The 23,224-nt window shown below is 35.0% G+C and overlaps 1 protein-coding gene across 4 annotated transcripts in view; it reads left to right on the top strand.

The window, feature by feature from the left end:
• DPYD (dihydropyrimidine dehydrogenase) overlaps nucleotides 1-23,224 on the top strand; it is a 1,322,423-nt gene that overhangs the window by 349,776 nt on the left and 949,423 nt on the right. For all 4 annotated transcript variants that reach the window (XM_056528554.1, XM_056528555.1, XM_056528557.1 and 1 more), the window contains one exon: nucleotides 8,624-8,711. In XM_056528554.1, coding sequence (XP_056384529.1) covers nucleotides 8,624-8,711 — 88 coding nt within the window. The remainder of the gene's footprint in view (nucleotides 1-8,623; nucleotides 8,712-23,224) is intronic.

The following is a 23,224-nucleotide window of genomic DNA, read 5'->3' as shown; positions in this document are numbered from 1 at the left end:
GTAGGAGGGTCTGGAAGGGAGGGACTGCTGCTGATTGGCTGTAATGTGTCTGCTGACCCTGACTCACAGGGTCAAAGTTTACTGCAATGTTACAGTATAGGGGGCGAATCGAACTTCACATATGTTCGCCCGGCGATGCGAACGCAAACATGCTAAGTTCGCAGGGAACTGTTCGCCGGCGAACAATTCACAACATCTCTAACCCTCTATAATAGATCCCTATGTATCCTAACCCTCTATAATAGATCCCTATGTATCCTAATCCTCTATAATAGATCCCTATGTATCCTAATCCTCTATAATAGATCTCTATGTATCCTAACCCTCTATAATAGATCCCTATGTATCCTAATCCTCTATAATAGATCCCTATGTATCCTAATCCTCTATAATAGATATCTATGTATCCTAACCCTCTATAATAGATCCCTATGTATCCTAACCCTCTATAATAGATCCCTATGTATCCTAACCCTCTATAATAGATCCCTATGTATCCTAACCCTCTATAATAGATCTATATGTATCCTAATCCTCTATAATAGATCCCTATGTATCCTAATCCTCTATAATAGATCCCTATGTATCCTAACCCTCTATAATAGATCTCTATGTATCCTAACCCTCTATAATAGATCCCTATGTATCCTATCCCTCTATAATAGATCCCTATGTATCCTAATCCTCTATAATAGATCCCTATGTATCCTAACCCTCTATAATAGATCCCTATGTATCCTAACCCTCTATGATAGATCCCTATGTATCCTAACCCTCTATAATAGATCCCTATGTATCCTAACCCTCTATAATAGATCCCTATGTATCCTAATCCTCTATAACAGATCCCTATGTATCCTAACCCTCTATAATATATCCCTATGTATTCTAATCCTCTATAATAGCTCCCTATGTATCCTAATCCTCTATAATAGATCCCTATGTATCCTAATCATCTATAATAGATCCCTATGTATCCTAACCCTCTATAATAGATCTATATGTATCCTAACCCTCTATAATAGATCTATATGTATCCTAATCCTCTATAATAGATCTATATGTATCCTAATCCTCTATAATAGATCTATATGTATCCTAATCCTCTATAATAGATCTCTATGTATCCTAACCCTCTATAATAGATCTATATGTATCCTAATCCTCTATAATAGATATATATGTATCCTAATCCTCTATAATAGATCTCTATGTATCCTAATCCTCTATAATAGATCTCTATGTATCCTAACCCTCTATGATAGATCTCTATGTATCCTAACCCTCTATAATAGATCCCTATGTATCCTAACCCTCTATAATAGCTCCCTATGTATCCTAACCCTCTATAATAGATCTCTATGTATCCTAATCCTCTATAATAGATCTCTATGTATCCTAACCCTCTATAATAGATCACTATGTATCCTAACCCTTTATAATAGATCCCTATGTATCCTAACCCTCTATAATAGATCTATATGTATCCTAATCCTCTATAATAGATCCCTATCCATCTCTTAGCTGATTATTTTGTTTTAGGATGAGTAATATGAATAATTTAATCACAACCCCAGACATTTCCCTATATGAGACATCCGATCCGATGTTCTGTTTAGGTTTAGTCCCGTGAACCTGTATATCTCACCTTGTACGTTTTACCTGTACATAATGGCGGCTCCTCTCTACAATGTAAATGTATGCCGTCTCTTACAGCCCGTGCAGCGATAAGACGCCATCTCCCTTGTTGAGTTCTCTGTATACTTCTACAGTGTTCTGCACTTTTATAGTCTCATATATAGATGTGAATGCCCTTGGTACGCTTTTAGTAGCCTCCGAGCACATCGCCATGCAGGCGCTCAGTAATGAGAAGTTTGCTTTTTGCAGTAAATTTCCACATATTTCCATTATTGCGCCGTGACCCCGGCTCTCCGCACTCTCCAGGATTTCACCGCTGTACAAACATTTGCCGTAACCATTGAGGATAGACAAAAGCGAGAGGGAAATAGAAGACAAGGCAGAGCACATTACCGGATAATGCTGCCGCTCTAGAGTTCTTTATTTTCATTCATTTATTTATTTTCATTTTTAGCTCTAAAAACTTTCTGAAGCATAAAAACTTATAAAATGTGCAGTGAATAATGATATAGTTCAGGGATTATGTGCTCAGCTCTGTAAAGGACAATGTTAGTGAATATATAATCCGACCGGATCCAGCGCAATTCACAGAAACACATGCAAATGTATAAAAAGTAACATTGGAGAATTATTATCTAAAAAATGTATTGTTTATTTTTTGAGACATCAACATTTTTTTGGTCAAATCTGAAAAACAGTCCTGACCCTGTGCATTGAATAATTTTACCCTAAAGAGAATCGGAGGCTAAACTCCAAGCAATGAGATTGTACAACCATTGAGGATCTTACAGCCCTGATCACACATTTAGGGAATAGTCAAATGGGTGTGGATTTAATTTTCATAATGGGAGTGACTCTTTGGTTATGGATTATTTTTTGGAATTTTTTGCATAGACTACATCATTGGATCTAATCATATGTGTCTATAAGGATCTATAACTGAGACACAAAACAATGGCGGCCGACTGTGAGAATGTAACTGCTGTAATGATTATTACAAATACTGCCATTGATACCATGTTTGAATGTTATTTTAACTAATTTTACTGGATCTGTAGTAGGGGTCGTGCACAGATACCAGACTAAGTGTCTATTATTGATATTTATCTAATAAATCACAGATTAATAAATTAATTTAATAAATCACCAGCTACGTTACTTCTTATTTCTCTGCATTTCCATAATTGGAAGGTTACCTTTTAATAAGTAATAAGTTTACACCTTGACATCTGAATTCCCTCTGTTTTGATTATTTATTAATTTTTTGGCACTTTTGGGTATAGGGCAACTCAGTACCTCGGTCTAGACTCAGCGTATTTATATTAGTGTGCAGCCACCCAATTCATATTTTTCCTATTCCTGTGAAACACCTAAAGGGTTAACAAACTTTCTGAATGTCCTTTTAAATACTTTGAGGTGTGTATTTTCTATAATGGGGTCATTTATGGGGTATTTCTCACAGAAAGGCCCCTAAAATCCACTTCAAACTGAACTGGTCCCTGAAAAATTCAGATTTTGAAATTTTCGTGAAAAATTGCTGCTAAACCTTGAAGCCGTTTAAAGGGGTACTCCGGTGAAAACCTTTTTTTCTTTTAAACCAACTGGTGGCAGAAAGTTATTAGCTTATTAGCTGCTGAATGCTACAGAGGAAATTCCTTTCTTTTTGGAACACTGATGACATCACGAGCACAGTTCTCTCTGCTGACATCTCTGTCCAGTTTAGTAACCAGGCACAGCAGATGTATGCTAAGGGCAGCATGGTGGCTCAGTGGTTAGCACTGCTGCCTTGCAGTGCTGGGGCCTTGGGTTCAAATCTCACTAAGGACAACAATAAATAAAGCGTTATAATTATTATAATAACATCAGCAGAGAGAACTGTGCTCGTGATGTCATCAGAGAGCATTCCAAAAAGAAAAGAATTTCCTCTGTAGTATTCAGCAGCTAATAAGTACAGGAAGGATTAAGCATTTTTAATAGTAGTAATTTACAAATATGTTTAACTGTCTGCCACCAGTTGATTTAAAAGAAAAAAGGTTTTCACCGCAGTACCCCTTTAATGTCTTCAAAAAGTAAAAACATGTCAACTTTATGATGCCAGCACAAACTAGACATATTGTATTTGTGAATCAATATATAATTTGTTTGGAATGTCCTTTTTCCTTACAAGCAGAGAGTTTCAAAGTTTAAAAAAAATGCTAAATTTTCTAATTTTTCATGAAATTTTAGCATTTTTCACGAACAAATTATGCAAGTATCGCCGAAAATTTACCACTAACATAAAGTATATGTCACGAGAAAACAGTCTCGAAATCAAATGTATAAGTTAAAGCACCAGAATTATTAATGCTTAAAGTGACAGTGGTCAGATTTGCAAAAAACGGCTGCGACCTTAAGGTCAAAAGGAGACGTCCTCAAGACTAGGTTCACACTATGGAATTTCTGCCTGCAATTCTGCTTTGAAATTACAGGCAGAAGTTCTGCTTACTAAAATGTTTAGTGTAGTGAATGGGTTTCCATTCACAAATTCAAACTTCGGAATTTGTGAATGGAAAATCTGCTTGGAAATTTCCACTGCTCATTCTTCAGGCAGAAATACTCGCGGAACACATTGTAGTCTATTGGAGACTGCATCAGAATCTCTGGGCGGAAATTTTCTGCCCGGAGATTCCACAGTGTGAACCTAGCTTAAGGGGTTAATTTTTTGGGTTGACTAAAGGTTTCCTTAACCCCTTGCTGCAGAATGCCGGGTTTTTACAGCGCTGTGGCATAGGAGGGTTATGAGCTGAGCTCACATCATACCCGCACGGTCCCGGATGTTATCAGCAGCCTGGGCCCGTGGCCATTCCGGCAGATGTCCAGCATAAACTCTTTAAACGCGGCGATCAAAGTTCATCGCCGCATTTAAAAGTGAAAGTAAAAGCATCCTGGCAGCTCAATCGGGCTGATCGGGACATTGTGATAAAATTGCGATGTCCCGATCAGTTAGGATGCAGCAGGAGGGTCTCTTACCTGCCTCCTGCGTGTCCGAATGGCAATTGATTGCTGCAAGCCTGAAATCCAAGCTTGAGCAATCAACCGCCGATAACCTGATCAATGCAAAGCTATGGCTTTGCAGTGAACAGTGTAAAAGATCAGTGTGTGCAGTGTTATAGCCCCCTATGGGATAACAATGATCAGTATAAGAGATCAGTGTGTGCAGTGTTATAGCCCCCTATGGGATAACAATGATCAGTATTATAGATCAGTGTGTGCAGTGTTATAGCCCCCTATGGGATAACAATGATCAGTATTATAGATCAGTGTGTGCAGTGTTATTGCCTCCTATGGGATAACAATGATCAGTATAAGAGATCAGTGTGTGCAGTGTTATTGCCTCCTATGGGATAACAATGATCAGTATAAGAGATCAGTGTGTGCAGTGTTATAGCTCCTATAACACTGCAAAAAAAAGTGAAAAAAAAGTTAACAAAGGTAATTTAACCCCTTCCCTAATAATAAAATAATAAACATATGTGGTATCGCCGCGTGCGTAAATGTCCAAACTATAAAAATATATTGTTAATTAAACCGCACGGTCAATGGCGTATGCGCAAAAAATTTCCAAACTCCAAAATAGCGTATTTTGGTCACTTTTTATAACATAAAAAAAATTAATTAAAAGCGATCAAAAAGTCTGATCAAAACAAAAATGGTACCAATAAAAACTTCAGAACACGGTTTAAAAATGAGCCCTCATACCGCCCCGTACATGGAACAATAAAAAAGTTATAGGGGTCGGAAAATGACAATTTTTAATGTATACATTTTCCTGCATGTAGTTATGATTTTCTTTCCGAAGTACGACAAAATCCAACCTTTATAAATAGGGGATCATTTTAAGCATATGGACTTACAGAATAAATATTTTTTTTATGAAAAATGCACTTCGTTGAAACAGAAGCCCCCAAAATTCTTCCCAAAATTCTTCCCAAAATTCTTCTTACATTTTGTCGCACAATTTTTTTTTCTGCTTCGCAGTAGATTTTCGGGTACAATGACTGATGTCATTACAAAGTAGAATTGGTGTCGCAAAAAATAAGCCTCATATGGATCTTTAGGTGCAAAATTGAAAGGGTTATGATTTTTAAAAGGTGAGGAGGAAAAAATGAAAGTGCAAAAACAGAAAAACGCTTGGTCGTTAAGGGGTTAAAGTGTTACTCTCATTTCGAAAAAGCTTTTGACATGTCACACAGATATCTAGAGATAGGCGGGATGAAGTACATTGTGCATTTCATTCCCCAGTTCTGTCCTAAATCGGACGTTTTGCAGAAGTCGGGCCCCAAAGACCTTCAATAGAGCCCGTATCTGGCAGTGATCTGGATGAAGCGCTGAGCTCGGGAGTAAAGTGCACGGACAACTATATCTAATGAACACAGGGGGTCTCAGCACTAAGACCCCATCAGACCAAAGCTATTGACGCGTCTGTGTGACATGTAAATCATTTTTTGTATGTTTTGTATGTTTGTTTTTTAAATGACAGTAACATTTTAAAGCGTAACTCTGATGATCTGGCGGCAGCCAATGGATCGGGAGCCAGAGGCTATTGTGATCTGGAGATGTATTTGGCCAGAAGCCCCATGCAGGTCATCGGAGGGGCAATTTAACCCCTTAAGGACCAGGCCAATTTTATTTTTGCATTTTTTTCTTTTTCCTCCTCGCCTTCAAAAAATCGTATCTCTTTTATATTTTCATCCACAGACTAGTATGGGGCTTTTTTTTGGCGCGACCAGTTGTCCTTTGTAATTACATCACTCATTTTACCATAAAAAGTACGGCTCAACCAAAAAAATACTATCCAATACTATACTACCCAATTTAGCAAATTTTGGAAGGTTTCTTTTCGCGCCGTACAAATTATACCCATCATTACATACTTTTCTATTGTTGTTGCACCTAAAAAAAAATCGCAAACTTTTTAACCAAATGAGTACCTTTAAAATCCCTCTATTTTGACGACTTATAACGTTTTCATTTTTCCATATAAGCGGCGTTATGAGGGCAAATTTTTTGTGCTGTGATCTGTACTTTTTTATACCACATTTGTGTATATTTAACTTTTATTGATTTTTTTTTTTTTATAAATTGTGACAAAAAAGTAGCAATTTTTTATTTATTTTTTTTATTATGTTCACGCCGTTTACAATATGGGAACATTAACATTATATTTTAATAGATCGGACATTTACGCATGCGGCGATACCAAATATGTTTATAATTATTTTTGTTTACACTTTTTGGGGTAAAATGGGAAAAAGGGACATTTTACATTTTTTTGGGGGGACAGGATTTTTTTAGTTTTTTAAATACTTTTTTTTACACTTTAAAGGGGTACTTCGGTGCTTAGACATCTCTTTCCCTATCCAAAGGATAGGGGATTAGATGCCTGATCGCGGGAGTCCCGCCGCTGGGGACCCCCGTGATCTTGCACGCGGCACCCCGTTTATAATCAGTCCCCAGAGCGTGTTCGCTCCGGGTCTGATTACCGGCGACTACAGGGCAGGCGGCGTGTGACGTCACGCCTCCGCCCTTGTGTGATGTCACGCTCCGCCCCTCAATGCAAGTCTATGGGAGGGGGCGTGGCAGCTATCATGCCCCCTCCCGTAGGCTTGCATTGAGGGGCGGAGCGTGACGTCACACAGGGATGGAGGAGGGACGTCACATGCTGCCCGTAGTCGCCGGTAATCAGATCCAGAGCGAACACGCTCTGGGGACTGATTATAAACGGGGTGCCGCGTGCAAGATCACGGGGGTCCCCAGCGCGGGACTCCTGCGATCAGGCATCTTATCCCCTATCCTTTGGATAGGGGAAGAGATGTCTAAGCACCGAAGTACCCCTTTAATAGTCCCCATAGTGGACTATTTATAGCAATCATTTGAGGGCATAGCACTCATCAGTGTTATCAGCTATCTTCTGCTCTGGTCTGTTTGATCTCAGACCAGAAGAAGCCGGGAAGGTGGTGGAGGTAGGTGAGGGAACCTCCGTCCGCCATGTTAGCAGATCTGATCCCCGCGGCATTGCTGTGGACGATCAGATCAGCCTAAAATGTAGCCACGCTGCCGCAGGTGCCTTGATCTGTATTGATCATGGCCTCTGAGGCATTAATGGCGGACATCTACATGATCACGGATGTCGCCCATTACAGCTGGGTCCCTGGCTGCTATCAGGAGCCGAGACCTGCTGCACATGACCCAATCACCGCTCCAATGCTCGCGGTCATGTACAGGAAGTATCTCCGCAACAGGATGTACATTTATGTCCATGGTCGTTAAGGGGTTAAAGGGGTACTCCACCTCTAGACATCTAATCTCCTATCCAAAGTATAGAGGATAAGATGTCTGACCGCCAGGGTTCTGCCGCTTGGACCCCAGTATGTTTAAATTGCTGGGTTCCTGCGGCGGGGGTCGTGATGTCACACCATGTCCCCTCCATTCATGTCTATGGGAGGGGGCGTGACAGCCGTCACGCCCCCTCCCATAGACATGAATGGAGGGGGCGTGGTGTGGCGTGACATCACGACCCCCGCCGCAGGAACCCAGTGTTCTAATCATACTATTTACAATGTGGGTGCTACACAGAGATTGCTGGGGTCCTATCAGCGAGACTCTCGCGATCACCCATAGCGGATATGATGTCTAAGGGCGGAGTACCCCTTTAAGTAACCCATTGTATATAGAATCCTACCTTGCGTGCCTTTATTTGAGGCCGGAGATGTTGCGCGTCTTCTCTGCATTCATTCTGCATTGTCTGAAATAGGAAAAGAAGCTTCTTTCTAATCACATTTTAATGAGCAGTTTGCAAATCGCATTACGTCTCCTCTTTGTCTTCTCTCTGCCGTCTTATTCTCCTCCAGGCTTTCAAAGTTTTGACTCTGTTTCCAAACACTCTTCTCCTTATTAGGTTACATTACATTAGTTTTCTTAATTGGCAATGTATTTCTTTTATAAGGTAATTGAGGGCAAGGGCCTGGGAATGCGAGGAATGAATATAAGATCTCTGAAGGAGGACGGATTCGCAGCAATATTCATCGGGATCGGTAAGTGTCTCCCCATTGTTTCCAGCTCCGAATATGTTTAGAATAATCTGCATAATGTCCCCTCAGAAAGGAATATAAAAAAGAAAAGTTTGTACAATTATTTCTCATCCTCGGCGACGACATTGCACAAAGAATAACCGGTACAATAGACAAAGATGGCAACAATGACGCCAATGTGGTGAAAAGTGATGACGCAATGGAGGATTACATGGGGTTAATAGGCATTTGCTAACCATGAGAGGGTCATTAAAATAAATAAATAAACAAATGAAATGCGGCTTCATCTGAACCCAAAAATCCTTCAATTTATTTTTGGGAAAATCACTTAAAATAGCAACTGAATTGTTAACACAAGAAATAAGAGTTGGTTTGTTAACGTGGTTGGAGCTGCAGATATGATTGGATAGATGTTATGTATAAGAGTTGTAGATATGGTTGGATAGATGTTATGTATAAGATCTGTAGATATGGTTGGATAGATATTATGGTATATTGGCTGTAGATATGGTTGGATAGATGTTATGTATAAGAGTTGTAGATATGGTTGGATAGATGTTATGTATAAGAGCTGTAGATATGGTTGGATAGATGTTATGGTATAAGATCTGTAGATATGGTTGGATAGATGTTATGGTATAAGAGCTGTAGATATGGTTGGATAGATGTTATGTATAAGAGCTGTAGATATGGTTGGATAGATGTTATGGTATAAGATCTGTAGATATGGTTGGATAGATGTTAAGGTATAAGAGCTGTAGATATGGTTGGACAGATGTTATGTATAAGAGCTGTAGATATGGTTGGATAGATGTTATGTATAGAAGCTGTACATATGGTTGGATAGATGTTATGGTATAAGATCTGTAGATATGGTTGGATAGATGTTATGGTATAAGAGCTGTAGATATGGTTGGACAGATGTTATGTATAAGAGCTGTAGATATGGTTGGATAGATGTTATGTATAGAAGCTGTAGATATGGTTGAATAGATGTTATGTATAAGAGCTGTAGATATGATTGGATAGATGTTATTGTATAAGAGCTGTAGATATGGTTGGATAGATGTTATGTATAAGATCTGTAGATATGGTTGGATAGATGTTATGGTATAAGATCTGTAGATATGGTTGGATAGATGTTATGGTATAAGATCTGTAGATATGGTTGGATAGATGTTATGTATAAGAGCTGTAGATATGATTGGATAGATGTTATGGTATAAGAGCTGTAGATATGGTTGGATAGATGTTATGTATAAGAGCTGTAGATATGGTTGGATAGATGTTATGGTATAAGAGCTGTAGATATGGTTGGATAGATGTTATGTATAAGATCTGTAGATATGGTATATTGGCTGTAGATATGGTTGGATAGATATTATGGTATATTGGCTGTAGATACGGTTGGATAGATATTATGGTATATTGGCTGTAGATATGGTTGGATAGATGTTATGTATAAGATCTATAGATATGGTATATTGGCTGTAGATATGGTTGGATAGATATTATGGTATATTGGCTGTAGATATGGTTGGATAGATATTATGGTATATTGGCTGTAGATATGGTTGTATAGATATTATGGTATATTGGCTGTAGATATGGTTGGATAGATGTTATGTATAAGAGCTGTAGATATGGTTGGATAGATGTTATGTATAGGAGCTGTAGATATGATTGGATAGATGATATGTATAAGGTCTGTAGATATGGTTGGATAGATGTTATGTATAAGAGCTGCAGATATGGTTGGATAGATATTATGGTATATTGGCTGTAGATATGGTTGGATAGATGTTATGTATAAGATCTATAGATATGGTATATTGGCTGTAGATATGGTTGGATAGATATTACCGTATATTGGCTGTAGATATGGTTGGATAGATGTTACCGAATATTGGCTGTAGATATGGTTGGATAGATATTATGGTATATTGGCTGTAGATATTATGGTATATTGGCTGTAGATATGGTTGTATAGATATAATGGTATATTGGCTGTAGATATGATTGGATAGATATTATGGTATATTGGCTGTAGACATGGTTGGATAGATATAATGGTATATTGGCTGTAGATATGGCTGGATAGATATTATGGTATATTGGCTGTAGATATGGTTGTATAGATATTATGTTATGTTGGCTGTAGATATGATTGGGTAGATATGGCATATTGGCTGAAGATATGGTTGTATAGATATTATGATATATTGGCTGTAGATATGGTTGTATAGATATTATGTTATATTGGCTGTAGATATGGTTGAATACATATTATGGTATATTTGCTGTAGATATGGTTGGACACATATTATGGTATAAGAGCTGTAGATATGGTTGGATAGATATTATGGCATAAGAGCTGTAGATATGGTTGGATAGATATTATGGTATGTTGGCTGTGGATATGATTGGATAGATATTATGGTATATTGGCTGTAGATATGGTTGTATAGATATTATGTTATATTTGCTGTAGATGTGGTTGGATAGATATTATGGTATATTGGCTGTAGATATGGTTGGATAGATATTATGGTATATTGGCTGTAGATATGGTTGGATAGATATTATGGTATATTGGCTGTGGATATGGTTGGATAGATATGGTATATTGGCTTTAGATATGATTGGATAGATATAATGGTATATTGGCTGTAGATATGATTGGATAGATATAATGGTATATTGGCTGTAGATATGATTGGATAGATGTTATGGTATATTGGCTGTAGATATGGTTGGATAGATATTATGGTATATTGGCTGTAGATATGGTTGGATAGATATTATGGTATATTGGCTGTAGATATTGTTGTATAGATATTATGGTCTATTGGCTGTAGATATGATTGGATACATATTATGGTATATTGGCTGTAGATATGGTTGGATAGATGTTATGTATAAGATCTGTAGATATGGTTGGATATATGCTAGGTATTAGAGCTGTAGATGTGGTTGGATAGATATTATTGTATATTGGCTGTAGATATGGTTGGATAGATATTATGGTATAAGAGCTGTAGATATGTTTGGATAGATGTTATGGTATATTGGCTGTAGATATGGTTGGATAGATATTATGGTATATTGGCTGTAGATATGGTTGTATAGATATATTAGTATATTGGCTGTAGATATGATTGGATAGATATTATGGTATATTGGCTGTAGATATAATTGTATAGATATTATGGTATATTGGCTGTAGATATGATTGGATAGATATAATGGTATATTGGCTGTAGATATGGTTGGATAGATATTATGGTATATTGGCTGTAGATATGGTTGGATAGATATTATGATATATTGGCTGTAGATATGATTGGATAGATATAATGGTATATTGGCTGTAGATATGGTTGGATAGATATTATGGTATATTGGCTGTAGATATGATTGGATAGATATTATGGTATATTGGCTGTAGATATGGTTGGATATATATTATGGTATAAGAGCTGTAGATATGATTGGATAGATATAATGGTATATTGGCTGTAGATATGGTTGTATAGATATTATGATATATTGGCTGTAGATATGATTGGATAGATATTATGGTTTATTGGCTGTAGATATGATTGGATAGATATTATGGTATATTGGCTGTAGATATGATTGGATAGATATTATGGTATATTGGCTGTAGATATGATTGGATAGATATTATGGTATATTGGCTGTAGATATGATTGGATAGATATAATGGTATATTGGCTGTAGATATGATTGGATAGATATTATGGTATATTGGATGTAGATATGATTGGATAGATATAATGGTATATTGGCTGTAGATATGATTGGATAGATATAATGGTATATTGGCTGTAGATATGATTGGATAGATATTATGGTATATTGGCTGTAGATATGATTGGATAGATATAATGGTATATTGGCTGTAGATATGATTGGATAGATATAATGGTATATTGGCTGTAGATATGATTGGATAGATATAATGGTATATTGGCTGTAGATATGATTGGATAGATATTATGGTATATTGGCTGTAGATATGGTTGGATAGATGTTATGTATAAGATCTATAGATATGGTATATTGGCTGTAGATATGGTTGGATAGATATTATGGTATATTGGCTGTAGATATGGTTGGATAGATATTATGGTATATTGGCTGTAGATATGGTTGTATAGATATTATGGTATATTGGCTGTAGATACGGTTGGATAGATATTATGGTATATTGGCTGTAGATATGGTTGGATAGATGTTATGTATAAGATCTATAGATATGGTATATTGGCTGTAGATATGGTTGGATAGATATTATGGTATATTGGCTGTAGATATGGTTGGATAGATATTATGGTATATTGGCTGTAGATATGGTTGTATAGATATTATGGTATATTGGCTGTAGATATGGTTGGATAGATGTTATGTATAAGAGCTGTAGATATGGTTGGATAGATGTTATGTATAGGAGCTGTAGATATGATTGGATAGATGATATGTATAAGGTCTGTAGATATGGTTGGATAGATGTTATGTATAAGAGCTGCAGATATGGTTGGATAGATATTATGGTATATTGGCTGTAGATATGGTTGGATAGATGTTATGTATAAGATCTATAGATATGGTATATTGGCTGTAGATATGGTTGGATAGATATTACCGTATATTGGCTGTAGATATGGTTGGATAGATGTTACCGAATATTGGCTGTAGATATGGTTGGATAGATATTATGGTATATTGGCTGTAGATATTATGGTATATTGGCTGTAGATATGGTTGTATAGATATAATGGTATATTGGCTGTAGATATGATTGGATAGATATTATGGTATATTGGCTGTAGACATGGTTGGATAGATATAATGGTATATTGGCTGTAGATATGGCTGGATAGATATTATGGTATATTGGCTGTAGATATGGTTGTATAGATATTATGTTATGTTGGCTGTAGATATGATTGGGTAGATATGGCATATTGGCTGAAGATATGGTTGTATAGATATTATGATATATTGGCTGTAGATATGGTTGTATAGATATTATGTTATATTGGCTGTAGATATGGTTGAATACATATTATGGTATATTGGCTGTAGATATGGTTGGACACATATTATGGTATAAGAGCTGTAGATATGGTTGGATAGATATTATGGCATAAGAGCTGTAGATATGGTTGGATAGATATTATGGTATGTTGGCTGTGGATATGATTGGATAGATATTATGGTATATTGGCTGTAGATATGGTTGTATAGATATTATGTTATATTTGCTGTAGATGTGGTTGGATAGATATTATGGTATATTGGCTGTAGATATGGTTGGATAGATATTATGGTATATTGGCTGTAGATATGGTTGGATAGATATTATGGTATATTGGCTGTGGATATGGTTGGATAGATATGGTATATTGGCTTTAGATATGATTGGATAGATATAATGGTATATTGGCTGTAGATATGATTGGATAGATATAATGGTATATTGGCGGTAGATATGATTGGATAGATGTTATGGTATATTGGCTGTAGATATGGTTGGATAGATATTATGGTATATTGGCTGTAGATATGGTTGGATAGATATTATGGTATATTGGCTGTAGATATTGTTGTATAGATATTATGGTCTATTGGCTGTAGATATGATTGGATACATATTATGGTATATTGGCTGTAGATATGGTTGGATAGATGTTATGTATAAGATCTGTAGATATGGTTGGATATATGCTAGGTATTAGAGCTGTAGATGTGGTTGGATAGATATTATTGTATATTGGCTGTAGATATGGTTGGATAGATATTATGGTATAAGAGCTGTAGATATGTTTGGATAGATATTATGGTATATTGGCTGTAGATATGGATGGATAGATGTTATGGTATATTGGCTGTAGATATGGTTGGATAGATATTATGGTATATTGGCTGTAGATATGGTTGTATAGATATATTAGTATATTGGCTGTAGATATGATTGGATAGATATTATGGTATATTGGCTGTAGATATGATTGGATAGATATTATGGTATATTGGCTGTAGATATGATTGGATAGATATAATGGTATATTGGCTGTAGATATGGTTGGATAGATATTATGGTATATTGGCTGTAGATATGATTGGATAGATATTATGGTATATTGGCTGTAGATATGGTTGGATATATATTATGGTATAAGAGCTGTAGATATGATTGGATAGATATAATGGTATATTGGCTGTAGATATGGTTGTATAGATATTATGATATATTGGCTGTAGATATGATTGGATAGATATTATGGTTTATTGGCTGTAGATATGATTGGATAGATATTATGGTATATTGGCTGTAGATATGATTGGATAGATATTATGGTATATTGGCTGTAGATATGATTGGATAGATATTATGGTATATTGGCTGTAGATATGATTGGATAGATATAATGGTATATTGGCTGTAGATATGATTGGATAGATATTATGGTATATTGGCTGTAGATATGATTGGATAGATATAATGGTATATTGGCTGTAGATATGATTGGATAGATATAATGGTATATTGGCTGTAGATATGATTGGATAGATATTATGGTATATTGGCTGTAGATATGATTGAATAGATATAATGGTATATTGGCTGTAGATATGATTGGATAGATATAATGGTATATTGGCTGTAGATATGATTGGATAGATATAATGGTATATTGGCTGTAGATATGATTGGATAGATATTATGATATATTGGCTGTAGATATGATTGGATAGATATATTGGTATATTGGCTGTAGATATGATTGGATAGATATTATGATATATTGGCTGTAGATATGATTGGATAGATATTATGATATATTGACTGTAGATATGATTGGATAGATATAATGGTATATTGGCTGTAGATATGATTGGATAGATATTATGGTATATTGGCTGTAGATATGGTTGGATAGATATTATGGTATATTGGCTGTAGATATGGTTGGATAGATATTATGGTATATTGGCTGTAGATATGGTTGTATAGATATTATGGTATATTGGCTGTAGATATGGTTGGATAGATATTATGGTATATTGGCTGTAGATATGATTGGATAGATATTATGGTATATTGGCTGTAGATATGATTGGATAGATATAATGGTATATTGGCTGTAGATATGGTTGTATAGATATAATGGTATATTGGCTGTAGATATGATTGGATAGATATAATGGTATATTGGCTGTAGATATGGTTGTATAGATATTATGGTATATTGGCTGTAGATATGGTTGTATAGATATATTAATATATTGGCTGTAGATATGATTGGATAGATATTATGGTATATTGGCTGTAGATATGGTTGTATAGATATTATGGTATATTGGCTGTAGATATGATTGGATAGATATAATGGTATATTGGCTGTAGATATGGTTGGATAGATATTATGGTATATTGGCTGTAGATATGGTTGGATAGATATTATGATATATTGGCTGTAGATATGATTGGATAGATATAATGGTATATTGGCTGTAGATATGGTTGGATAGATATAATGGTATATTGGCTGTAGATATGATTGGATAGATATTATGGTATATTGGCTGTAGATATGGTTGGATATATATTATGGTATAAGAGCTGTAGATATGATTGGATAGATATAATGGTATATTGGCTGTAGATATGGTTGGATAGATATTATGGTATATTGGCTGTAGATATGGTTGGATAGATATTATGGTATATTGGCTGTAGATATGGTTGTATAGATATTATGGTATATTGGCTGTAGATATGGTTGGATAGATATAATGGTATATTGGCTGTAGATATGGTTGGATAGATATTATGGTATATTGGCTGTTGATATGGTTGGATAGATATTATGGTATATTGGCTGTAGATATGGTTGGATACATATTATGGTATATTGGCTGTAGATATGGTTGGATAGATATTATGGTATATTGGCTGTAAATATGGTTGGATAGATATTATGGTATTTTGGCTGTAGATATGGTTGGATACATATTATGGTATATTGGCTGTAGATATGGTTGGATAGATATTATGGTATAAGAGCTGTAGATATGATTGGATAGATATTATGGTATATTGGCTGTAGGTATGGTTGGATAGATATTATGGTATATTGGCTGTAGATATGATTGAATAGATATTATGGTATATTGGCTGTAGATATGGTTGGATAGATATGGTATATTGGCTGTAGATATTGTTGGATAGATATTATGGTATATTGGCTGTAGATATGGTTGGATAGATATTATGGTATATTGGCTGTAGATATGGTTGGATAGATATTATGGTATATTGGCTGTAGATATTGTTGAATAGATGTTATGTATAAGATCTATAGATATGATTGGATAGATATAATGGTATATTGGCTGTAGATATGATAGGATAGATATAATGATATATTGGCTGTAGATATGATTGGATAGATATAATGATATATTGGCTGTAGATATGGTTGGATACATATTATAATATATATCCTATCATATCTACAGCCAATATACCATAATATGTATCCAACCATATCTACAGCCAATATATCATTATATCTATCCAATCATATCTACAGCCAATATATCATAATATATATCCTATCATATCTACAGCCAATATACCATTATATCTATCCAATCATATCTATAGATCTTATACATAACATCTATTCAACAATATCTACAGCCAATATACCATAATATCTATCCAACCATATCTACAGCCAATATACCATGATATATTGGCTGTAGATATGGTTGGATAGATATTACGGTATATTGGCTGTAGATATGGTTGTATAGATATTATGGTATATTGGCTGTAGATATGGTTGGATAGATATAATGGTATATTGGCTGTAGATATGGTTGGATAGATATTATGATATATTGGCTGTTGATATGGTTGGATAGATATTATGGTATTTTGGCTGTAGATATGGTTGGATACATATTATGGTATATTGGCTGTAGATATGGTTGGATAGATATTATGGTATAAGAGCTGTAGATATGATTGGATAGATATAATGGTATATTGGCTGTAGATATGGTTGGATAGATATTATGGTATATTGGCTGTAGATATGATTGAATAGATATTATGGTATATTGGCTGTAGATATGATTGGATAGATATTATGGTATATTGGCTGTAGATATGGTTGGATAGATATGGTATATTGGCTGTAGATATTGTTGGATAGATATTATGGTATATTGGCTGTAGATATGGTTGGATAGATATTATGGTATATTGGCTGTAGATATGGTTGGATAGATATTATGGTATATTGGCTGTAGATATGGTTGGATAGATATTATGGTATATTGGCTGTAGATATGGTTGGATAGATATGGTATATTGGCTGTAGATATGATTGGATAGATATAATGGTATATTGGCTGTAGATATGATAGGATATATATTATGATATATTGGCTGTAGATATGGTTGGATAGATATTATGATATATTGGCTGTAGATATGGTTGGATATATATTATGATATATTGGCTGTAGATATGGTTGGATAGATATTATGATATATTGGCTGTAGATATGGTTGGATAGATATTATGATATATTGGCTGTAGATATGATTGGATAGATATTATGGTTTATTGGCTGTAGATATGATTGGATAGATATTATGGTATATTGGCTGTAGATATGATTGGATAGATATTATGGTATATTGGCTGTAGATATGATTGGATAGATATTATGGTATATTGGCTGTAGATATGATTGGATAGATATAATGGTATATTGGCTGTAGATATGATTGGATAGATATTATGGTATATTGGCTGTAGATATGATTGGATAGATATAATGGTATATTGGCTGTAGATATGATTGGATAGATATAATGGTATATTGGCTGTAGATATGATTGGATAGATATTATGGTATATTGGCTGTAGATATGATTGGATAGATATAATGGTATATTGGCTGTAGATATGATTGGATAGATATAATGGTATATTGGCTGTAGATATGATTGGATAGATATAATGGTATATTGGCTGTAGATATGATTGGATAGATATTATGATATATTGGCTGTAGATATGATTGGATAGATATATTGGTATATTGGCTGTAGATATGATTGGATAGATATTATGATATATTGGCTGTAGATATGATTGGATAGATATTATGATATATTGGCTGTAGATATGATTGGATAGATATAATGGTATATTGGCTGTAGATATGATTGGATAGATATTATGGTATATTGGCTGTAGATATGGTTGGATAGATATTATGGTATATTGGCTGTAGATATGGTTGGATAGATATTATGGTATATTGGCTGTAGATATGGTTGTATAGATATTATGGTATATTGGCTGTAGATATGGTTGGATAGATATTATGGTATATTGGCTGTAGATATGATTGGATAGATATTATGGTATATTGGCTGTAGATATGATTGGATAGATATAATGGTATATTGGCTGTAGATATGATTGGATAGATATAATGGTATATTGGCTGTAGATATGGTTGTATAGATATAATGGTATATTGGCTGTAGATATGATTGGATAGATATAATGGTATATTGGCTGTAGATATGGTTGTATAGATATTATGGTATATTGGCTGTAGATATGGTTGTATAGATATATTAGTATATTGGCTGTAGATATGATTGGATAGATATTATGGTATATTGGCTGTAGATATGGTTGTATAGATATTATGGTATATTGGCTGTAGATATGATTGGATAGATATAATGGTATATTGGCTGTAGATATGGTTGGATAGATATTATGGTATATTGGCTCTAGATATGGTTGGATAGATATTATGATATATTGGCTGTAGATATGATTGGATAGATATAATGGTATATTGGCTGTAGATATGGTTGGATAGATATTATGGTATATTGGCTGTAGATATGATTGGATAGATATTATGGTATATTGGCTGTAGATATGGTTGGATATATATTATGGTATAAGAGCTGTAGATATGATTGGATAGATATAATGGTATATTGGCTGTAGATATGGTTGGATAGATATTATGGTATATTGGCTGTAGATATGGTTGGATAGATATTATGGTATATTGGCTGTACATATGGTTGTATAGATATTATGGTATATTGGCTGTAGATATGGTTGGATAGATATAATGGTATATTGGCTGTAGATATGGTTGGATAGATATTATGGTATATTGGCTGTTGATATGGTTGGATAGATATTATGGTATTTTGGCTGTAGATATGATTGGATAGATATTATGGTATATTGGCTGTAGATATGGTTGGATACATATTATGGTATATTGGCTGTAGATATGGTTGGATAGATATTATGGTATATTGGCTGTTGATATGGTTGGATAGATATTATGGTATTTTGGCTGTAGATATGATTGGATAGATATTATGGTATATTGGCTGTAGATATGGTTGGATACATATTATGGTATATTGGCTGTAGATATGGTTGGATAGATATTATGGTATAAGAGCTGTAGATATGATTGGATAGATATTATGGTATATTGGCTGTAGATATGGTTGGATAGATATTATGGTATATTGGCTGTAGATATGATTGAATAGATATTATGGTATATTGGCTGTAGATATGGTTGGATAGATATGGTATATTGGCTGTAGATATTGTTGGATAGATATTATGGTATATTGGCTGTAGATATGGTTGGATAGATATTATGGTATATTGGCTGTAGATATGGTTGGATAGATATTATGGTATATTGGCTGTAGATATTGTTGAATAGATGTTATGTATAAGATCTATAGATATGATTGGATAGATATAATGGTATATTGGCTGTAGATATGATAGGATATATATTATGATATATTGGCTGTAGATATGGTTGGATAGATATTATGATATATTGGCTGTAGATATGATTGGATAGATATAATGATATATTGGCTGTAGATATTGTTGGATAGATATTATGATATATTGGCTGTAGATATGATTGGATAGATATTATGATATATTGGCTGTAGATATGATTGGATAGATATTATGGTATATTGGCTGTAGATATGGTTGGATAGATATTATGGTATATTGGCTGTAGATATGGTTGTATAGATATTATGGTATATTGGCTGTAGATATGGTTGTATAGATATTATGGTATATTGGCTGTAGATATGGTTGGATAGATATTATGGTATATTGACTGTAGATATGGTTGTATAGATATTATGGTATATTGGCTGTAGATATGGTTGGATAGATATTATGGTATATTGGCTGTAGATATGATTGGATAGATATTATGATATATTGGCTGTAGATATGATTGGATAGATATTATGATATATTGGCTGTAGATATGATTGGATAGATATAATGGTATAAGTGCTGTAGATATGATTGGATAGATATTATGATATATTGGCTGTAGACGTGTCACAATCTGACGCGCTTAATGGTTACTTTCCCTTGAAGCTGTTTTCCTCCATGTTATGGATCTGTGTGATCTGCAATGACCCCATATAAACAGATATCCACTCATGACTCCTGGGGGTCTCCCCCTTGGTTATCTTGAGTGATTTAACCCCTTAGGTCCGTAGATCTGTGATTTACTAACACAAGATCAGGACAAGAACAGTAAATAAGATGAATGTGAAACTTCGGGTTCTGCGACTCGTTAGGATAAGTTCTCCTCAGGAGGGCAGTACAATGTCTTAATATACCAAAATTCAAGATGGCTGACTACATCTGTATCTGGAAGCCAAGCCAGCCTGACTGCTGAAGATAATCCACAATGTTCCATAAAGGTAAATCAAGGCTTTCCTCTCATCTCTCACCATCCATAAAGCTCCGTTCATTGTGTAAATACCGGTGTTTTTACTGCTGTATGTCTACAGAGCTGCAGTGTGATTGGAAGAGGAGGTGAATTATCATTAACCATTTATATACAATTACCAGATCACTATATCAATCTATATGAGACCCCCAGTGGTTGGGATAAGAATTGCAGCGTGTTTTATATTGTATAGAGTTTGTATCATATCGCTGAAATAAAATAACACTGCTACATGTTATCATTCGCTCAGGCAGATTCTTTACATGACTTTATTTTTCTTAGTTTTGTATATTTCTTACAAATCCCTCTGTTCTGCTGCTCACTCATTCTAACATCCACTCCTTAGGAAGGGGCAGAGGCAAGCACTGAACTCGCCCTCACTCACCATGCATTCACTTCCTCCCTGAGTTTGCTGTACTGTGCTCAGAGTCTCTTAATCCTATCCCTGCAGGCTACTCTGTAACCTCCTCCTCTGTTATATGCTGCAGTCTGATAGGACAGGAGTGAGCACAGAGAAGTGCTAGTCCCACCATCACTTACTGGACTTTGTCCTGGCCTGTGCTCCAGCTGGGACAGAGATAACGCTGCAGCTGGACAGGATTATGATCTGGATGGTATGAGGACCCCTAGTGGTCTATTTTATAAGACATAATTTCTATTAAAAAGGAGATAAATAAACAACATCACACATGTTCTCTCCATCCTTTATATGACATCACACATGTTCTCTATATCCTTTATATGACATCACACATGTTCTCTATATCCTTTATATGACATCACACATGTTCTCTATATCCTTTATATGACATCACACACGTTCTCTATATCCTTTATATGACATCACACATGTTCTCTCCATCCTTTATATGACATCACACATGTTCTCTCCATCCTTTATATGACATCACACATGTTCTCTATAACCTTTATATGACATCACACATGTTCTCTATATCCTTTATATGACATCACACATGTTCTCTATATCCTTTATATGACATCACACATGTTCTCTCCATCCTTTATATGACATCACACATGTTCTCTATATCCTTTATATGACATCACACATGTTCTCTCCATCCTTTATATGACATCACACATGTTCTCTCCATCCTTTATATGACATCACACATCTTCTCTATATCCTTTATATGACATCACACATGTTCTCTATATCCTTTATATGACATCACACATGTTCTCTCCATCCTTTATATGACATCACACATGTTCTCTCCATCTTTTATATGACATCACACATGTTCTCTATATCCTTTATATGACATCACACATGTTCTCTCCATCCTTTATATGACATCACACATCTTCTCTATATCCTTTATATGACATCACACATCTTCTCTATATCCTTTATATGACGTCACACATGTTCTCTATATCCTTTATAGACATCACACATGTTCTCTCTATTGTTTATATGATATCACACATGTTCTCTCTATTGTTTATATGACATCACACATGTTCTCTCCATCTTTTATATGACATCACACGTATTCTCTCCATCTTTTATATGACATCACACATGTTCTCTATATCCTTTATATGACATCACACATGTTCTCTCCATCCTTTATATGACATCACACATG

The sequence above is a fragment of the Hyla sarda genome, chromosome 6, assembly GCF_029499605.1.
Source record: "Hyla sarda isolate aHylSar1 chromosome 6, aHylSar1.hap1, whole genome shotgun sequence".
Lineage (NCBI taxonomy): Eukaryota > Metazoa > Chordata > Amphibia > Anura > Hylidae > Hyla > Hyla sarda.
The sequence above is the reverse complement of the archived record's forward strand: the minus strand, read 5'-3'. Positions and strand labels throughout refer to the sequence as shown.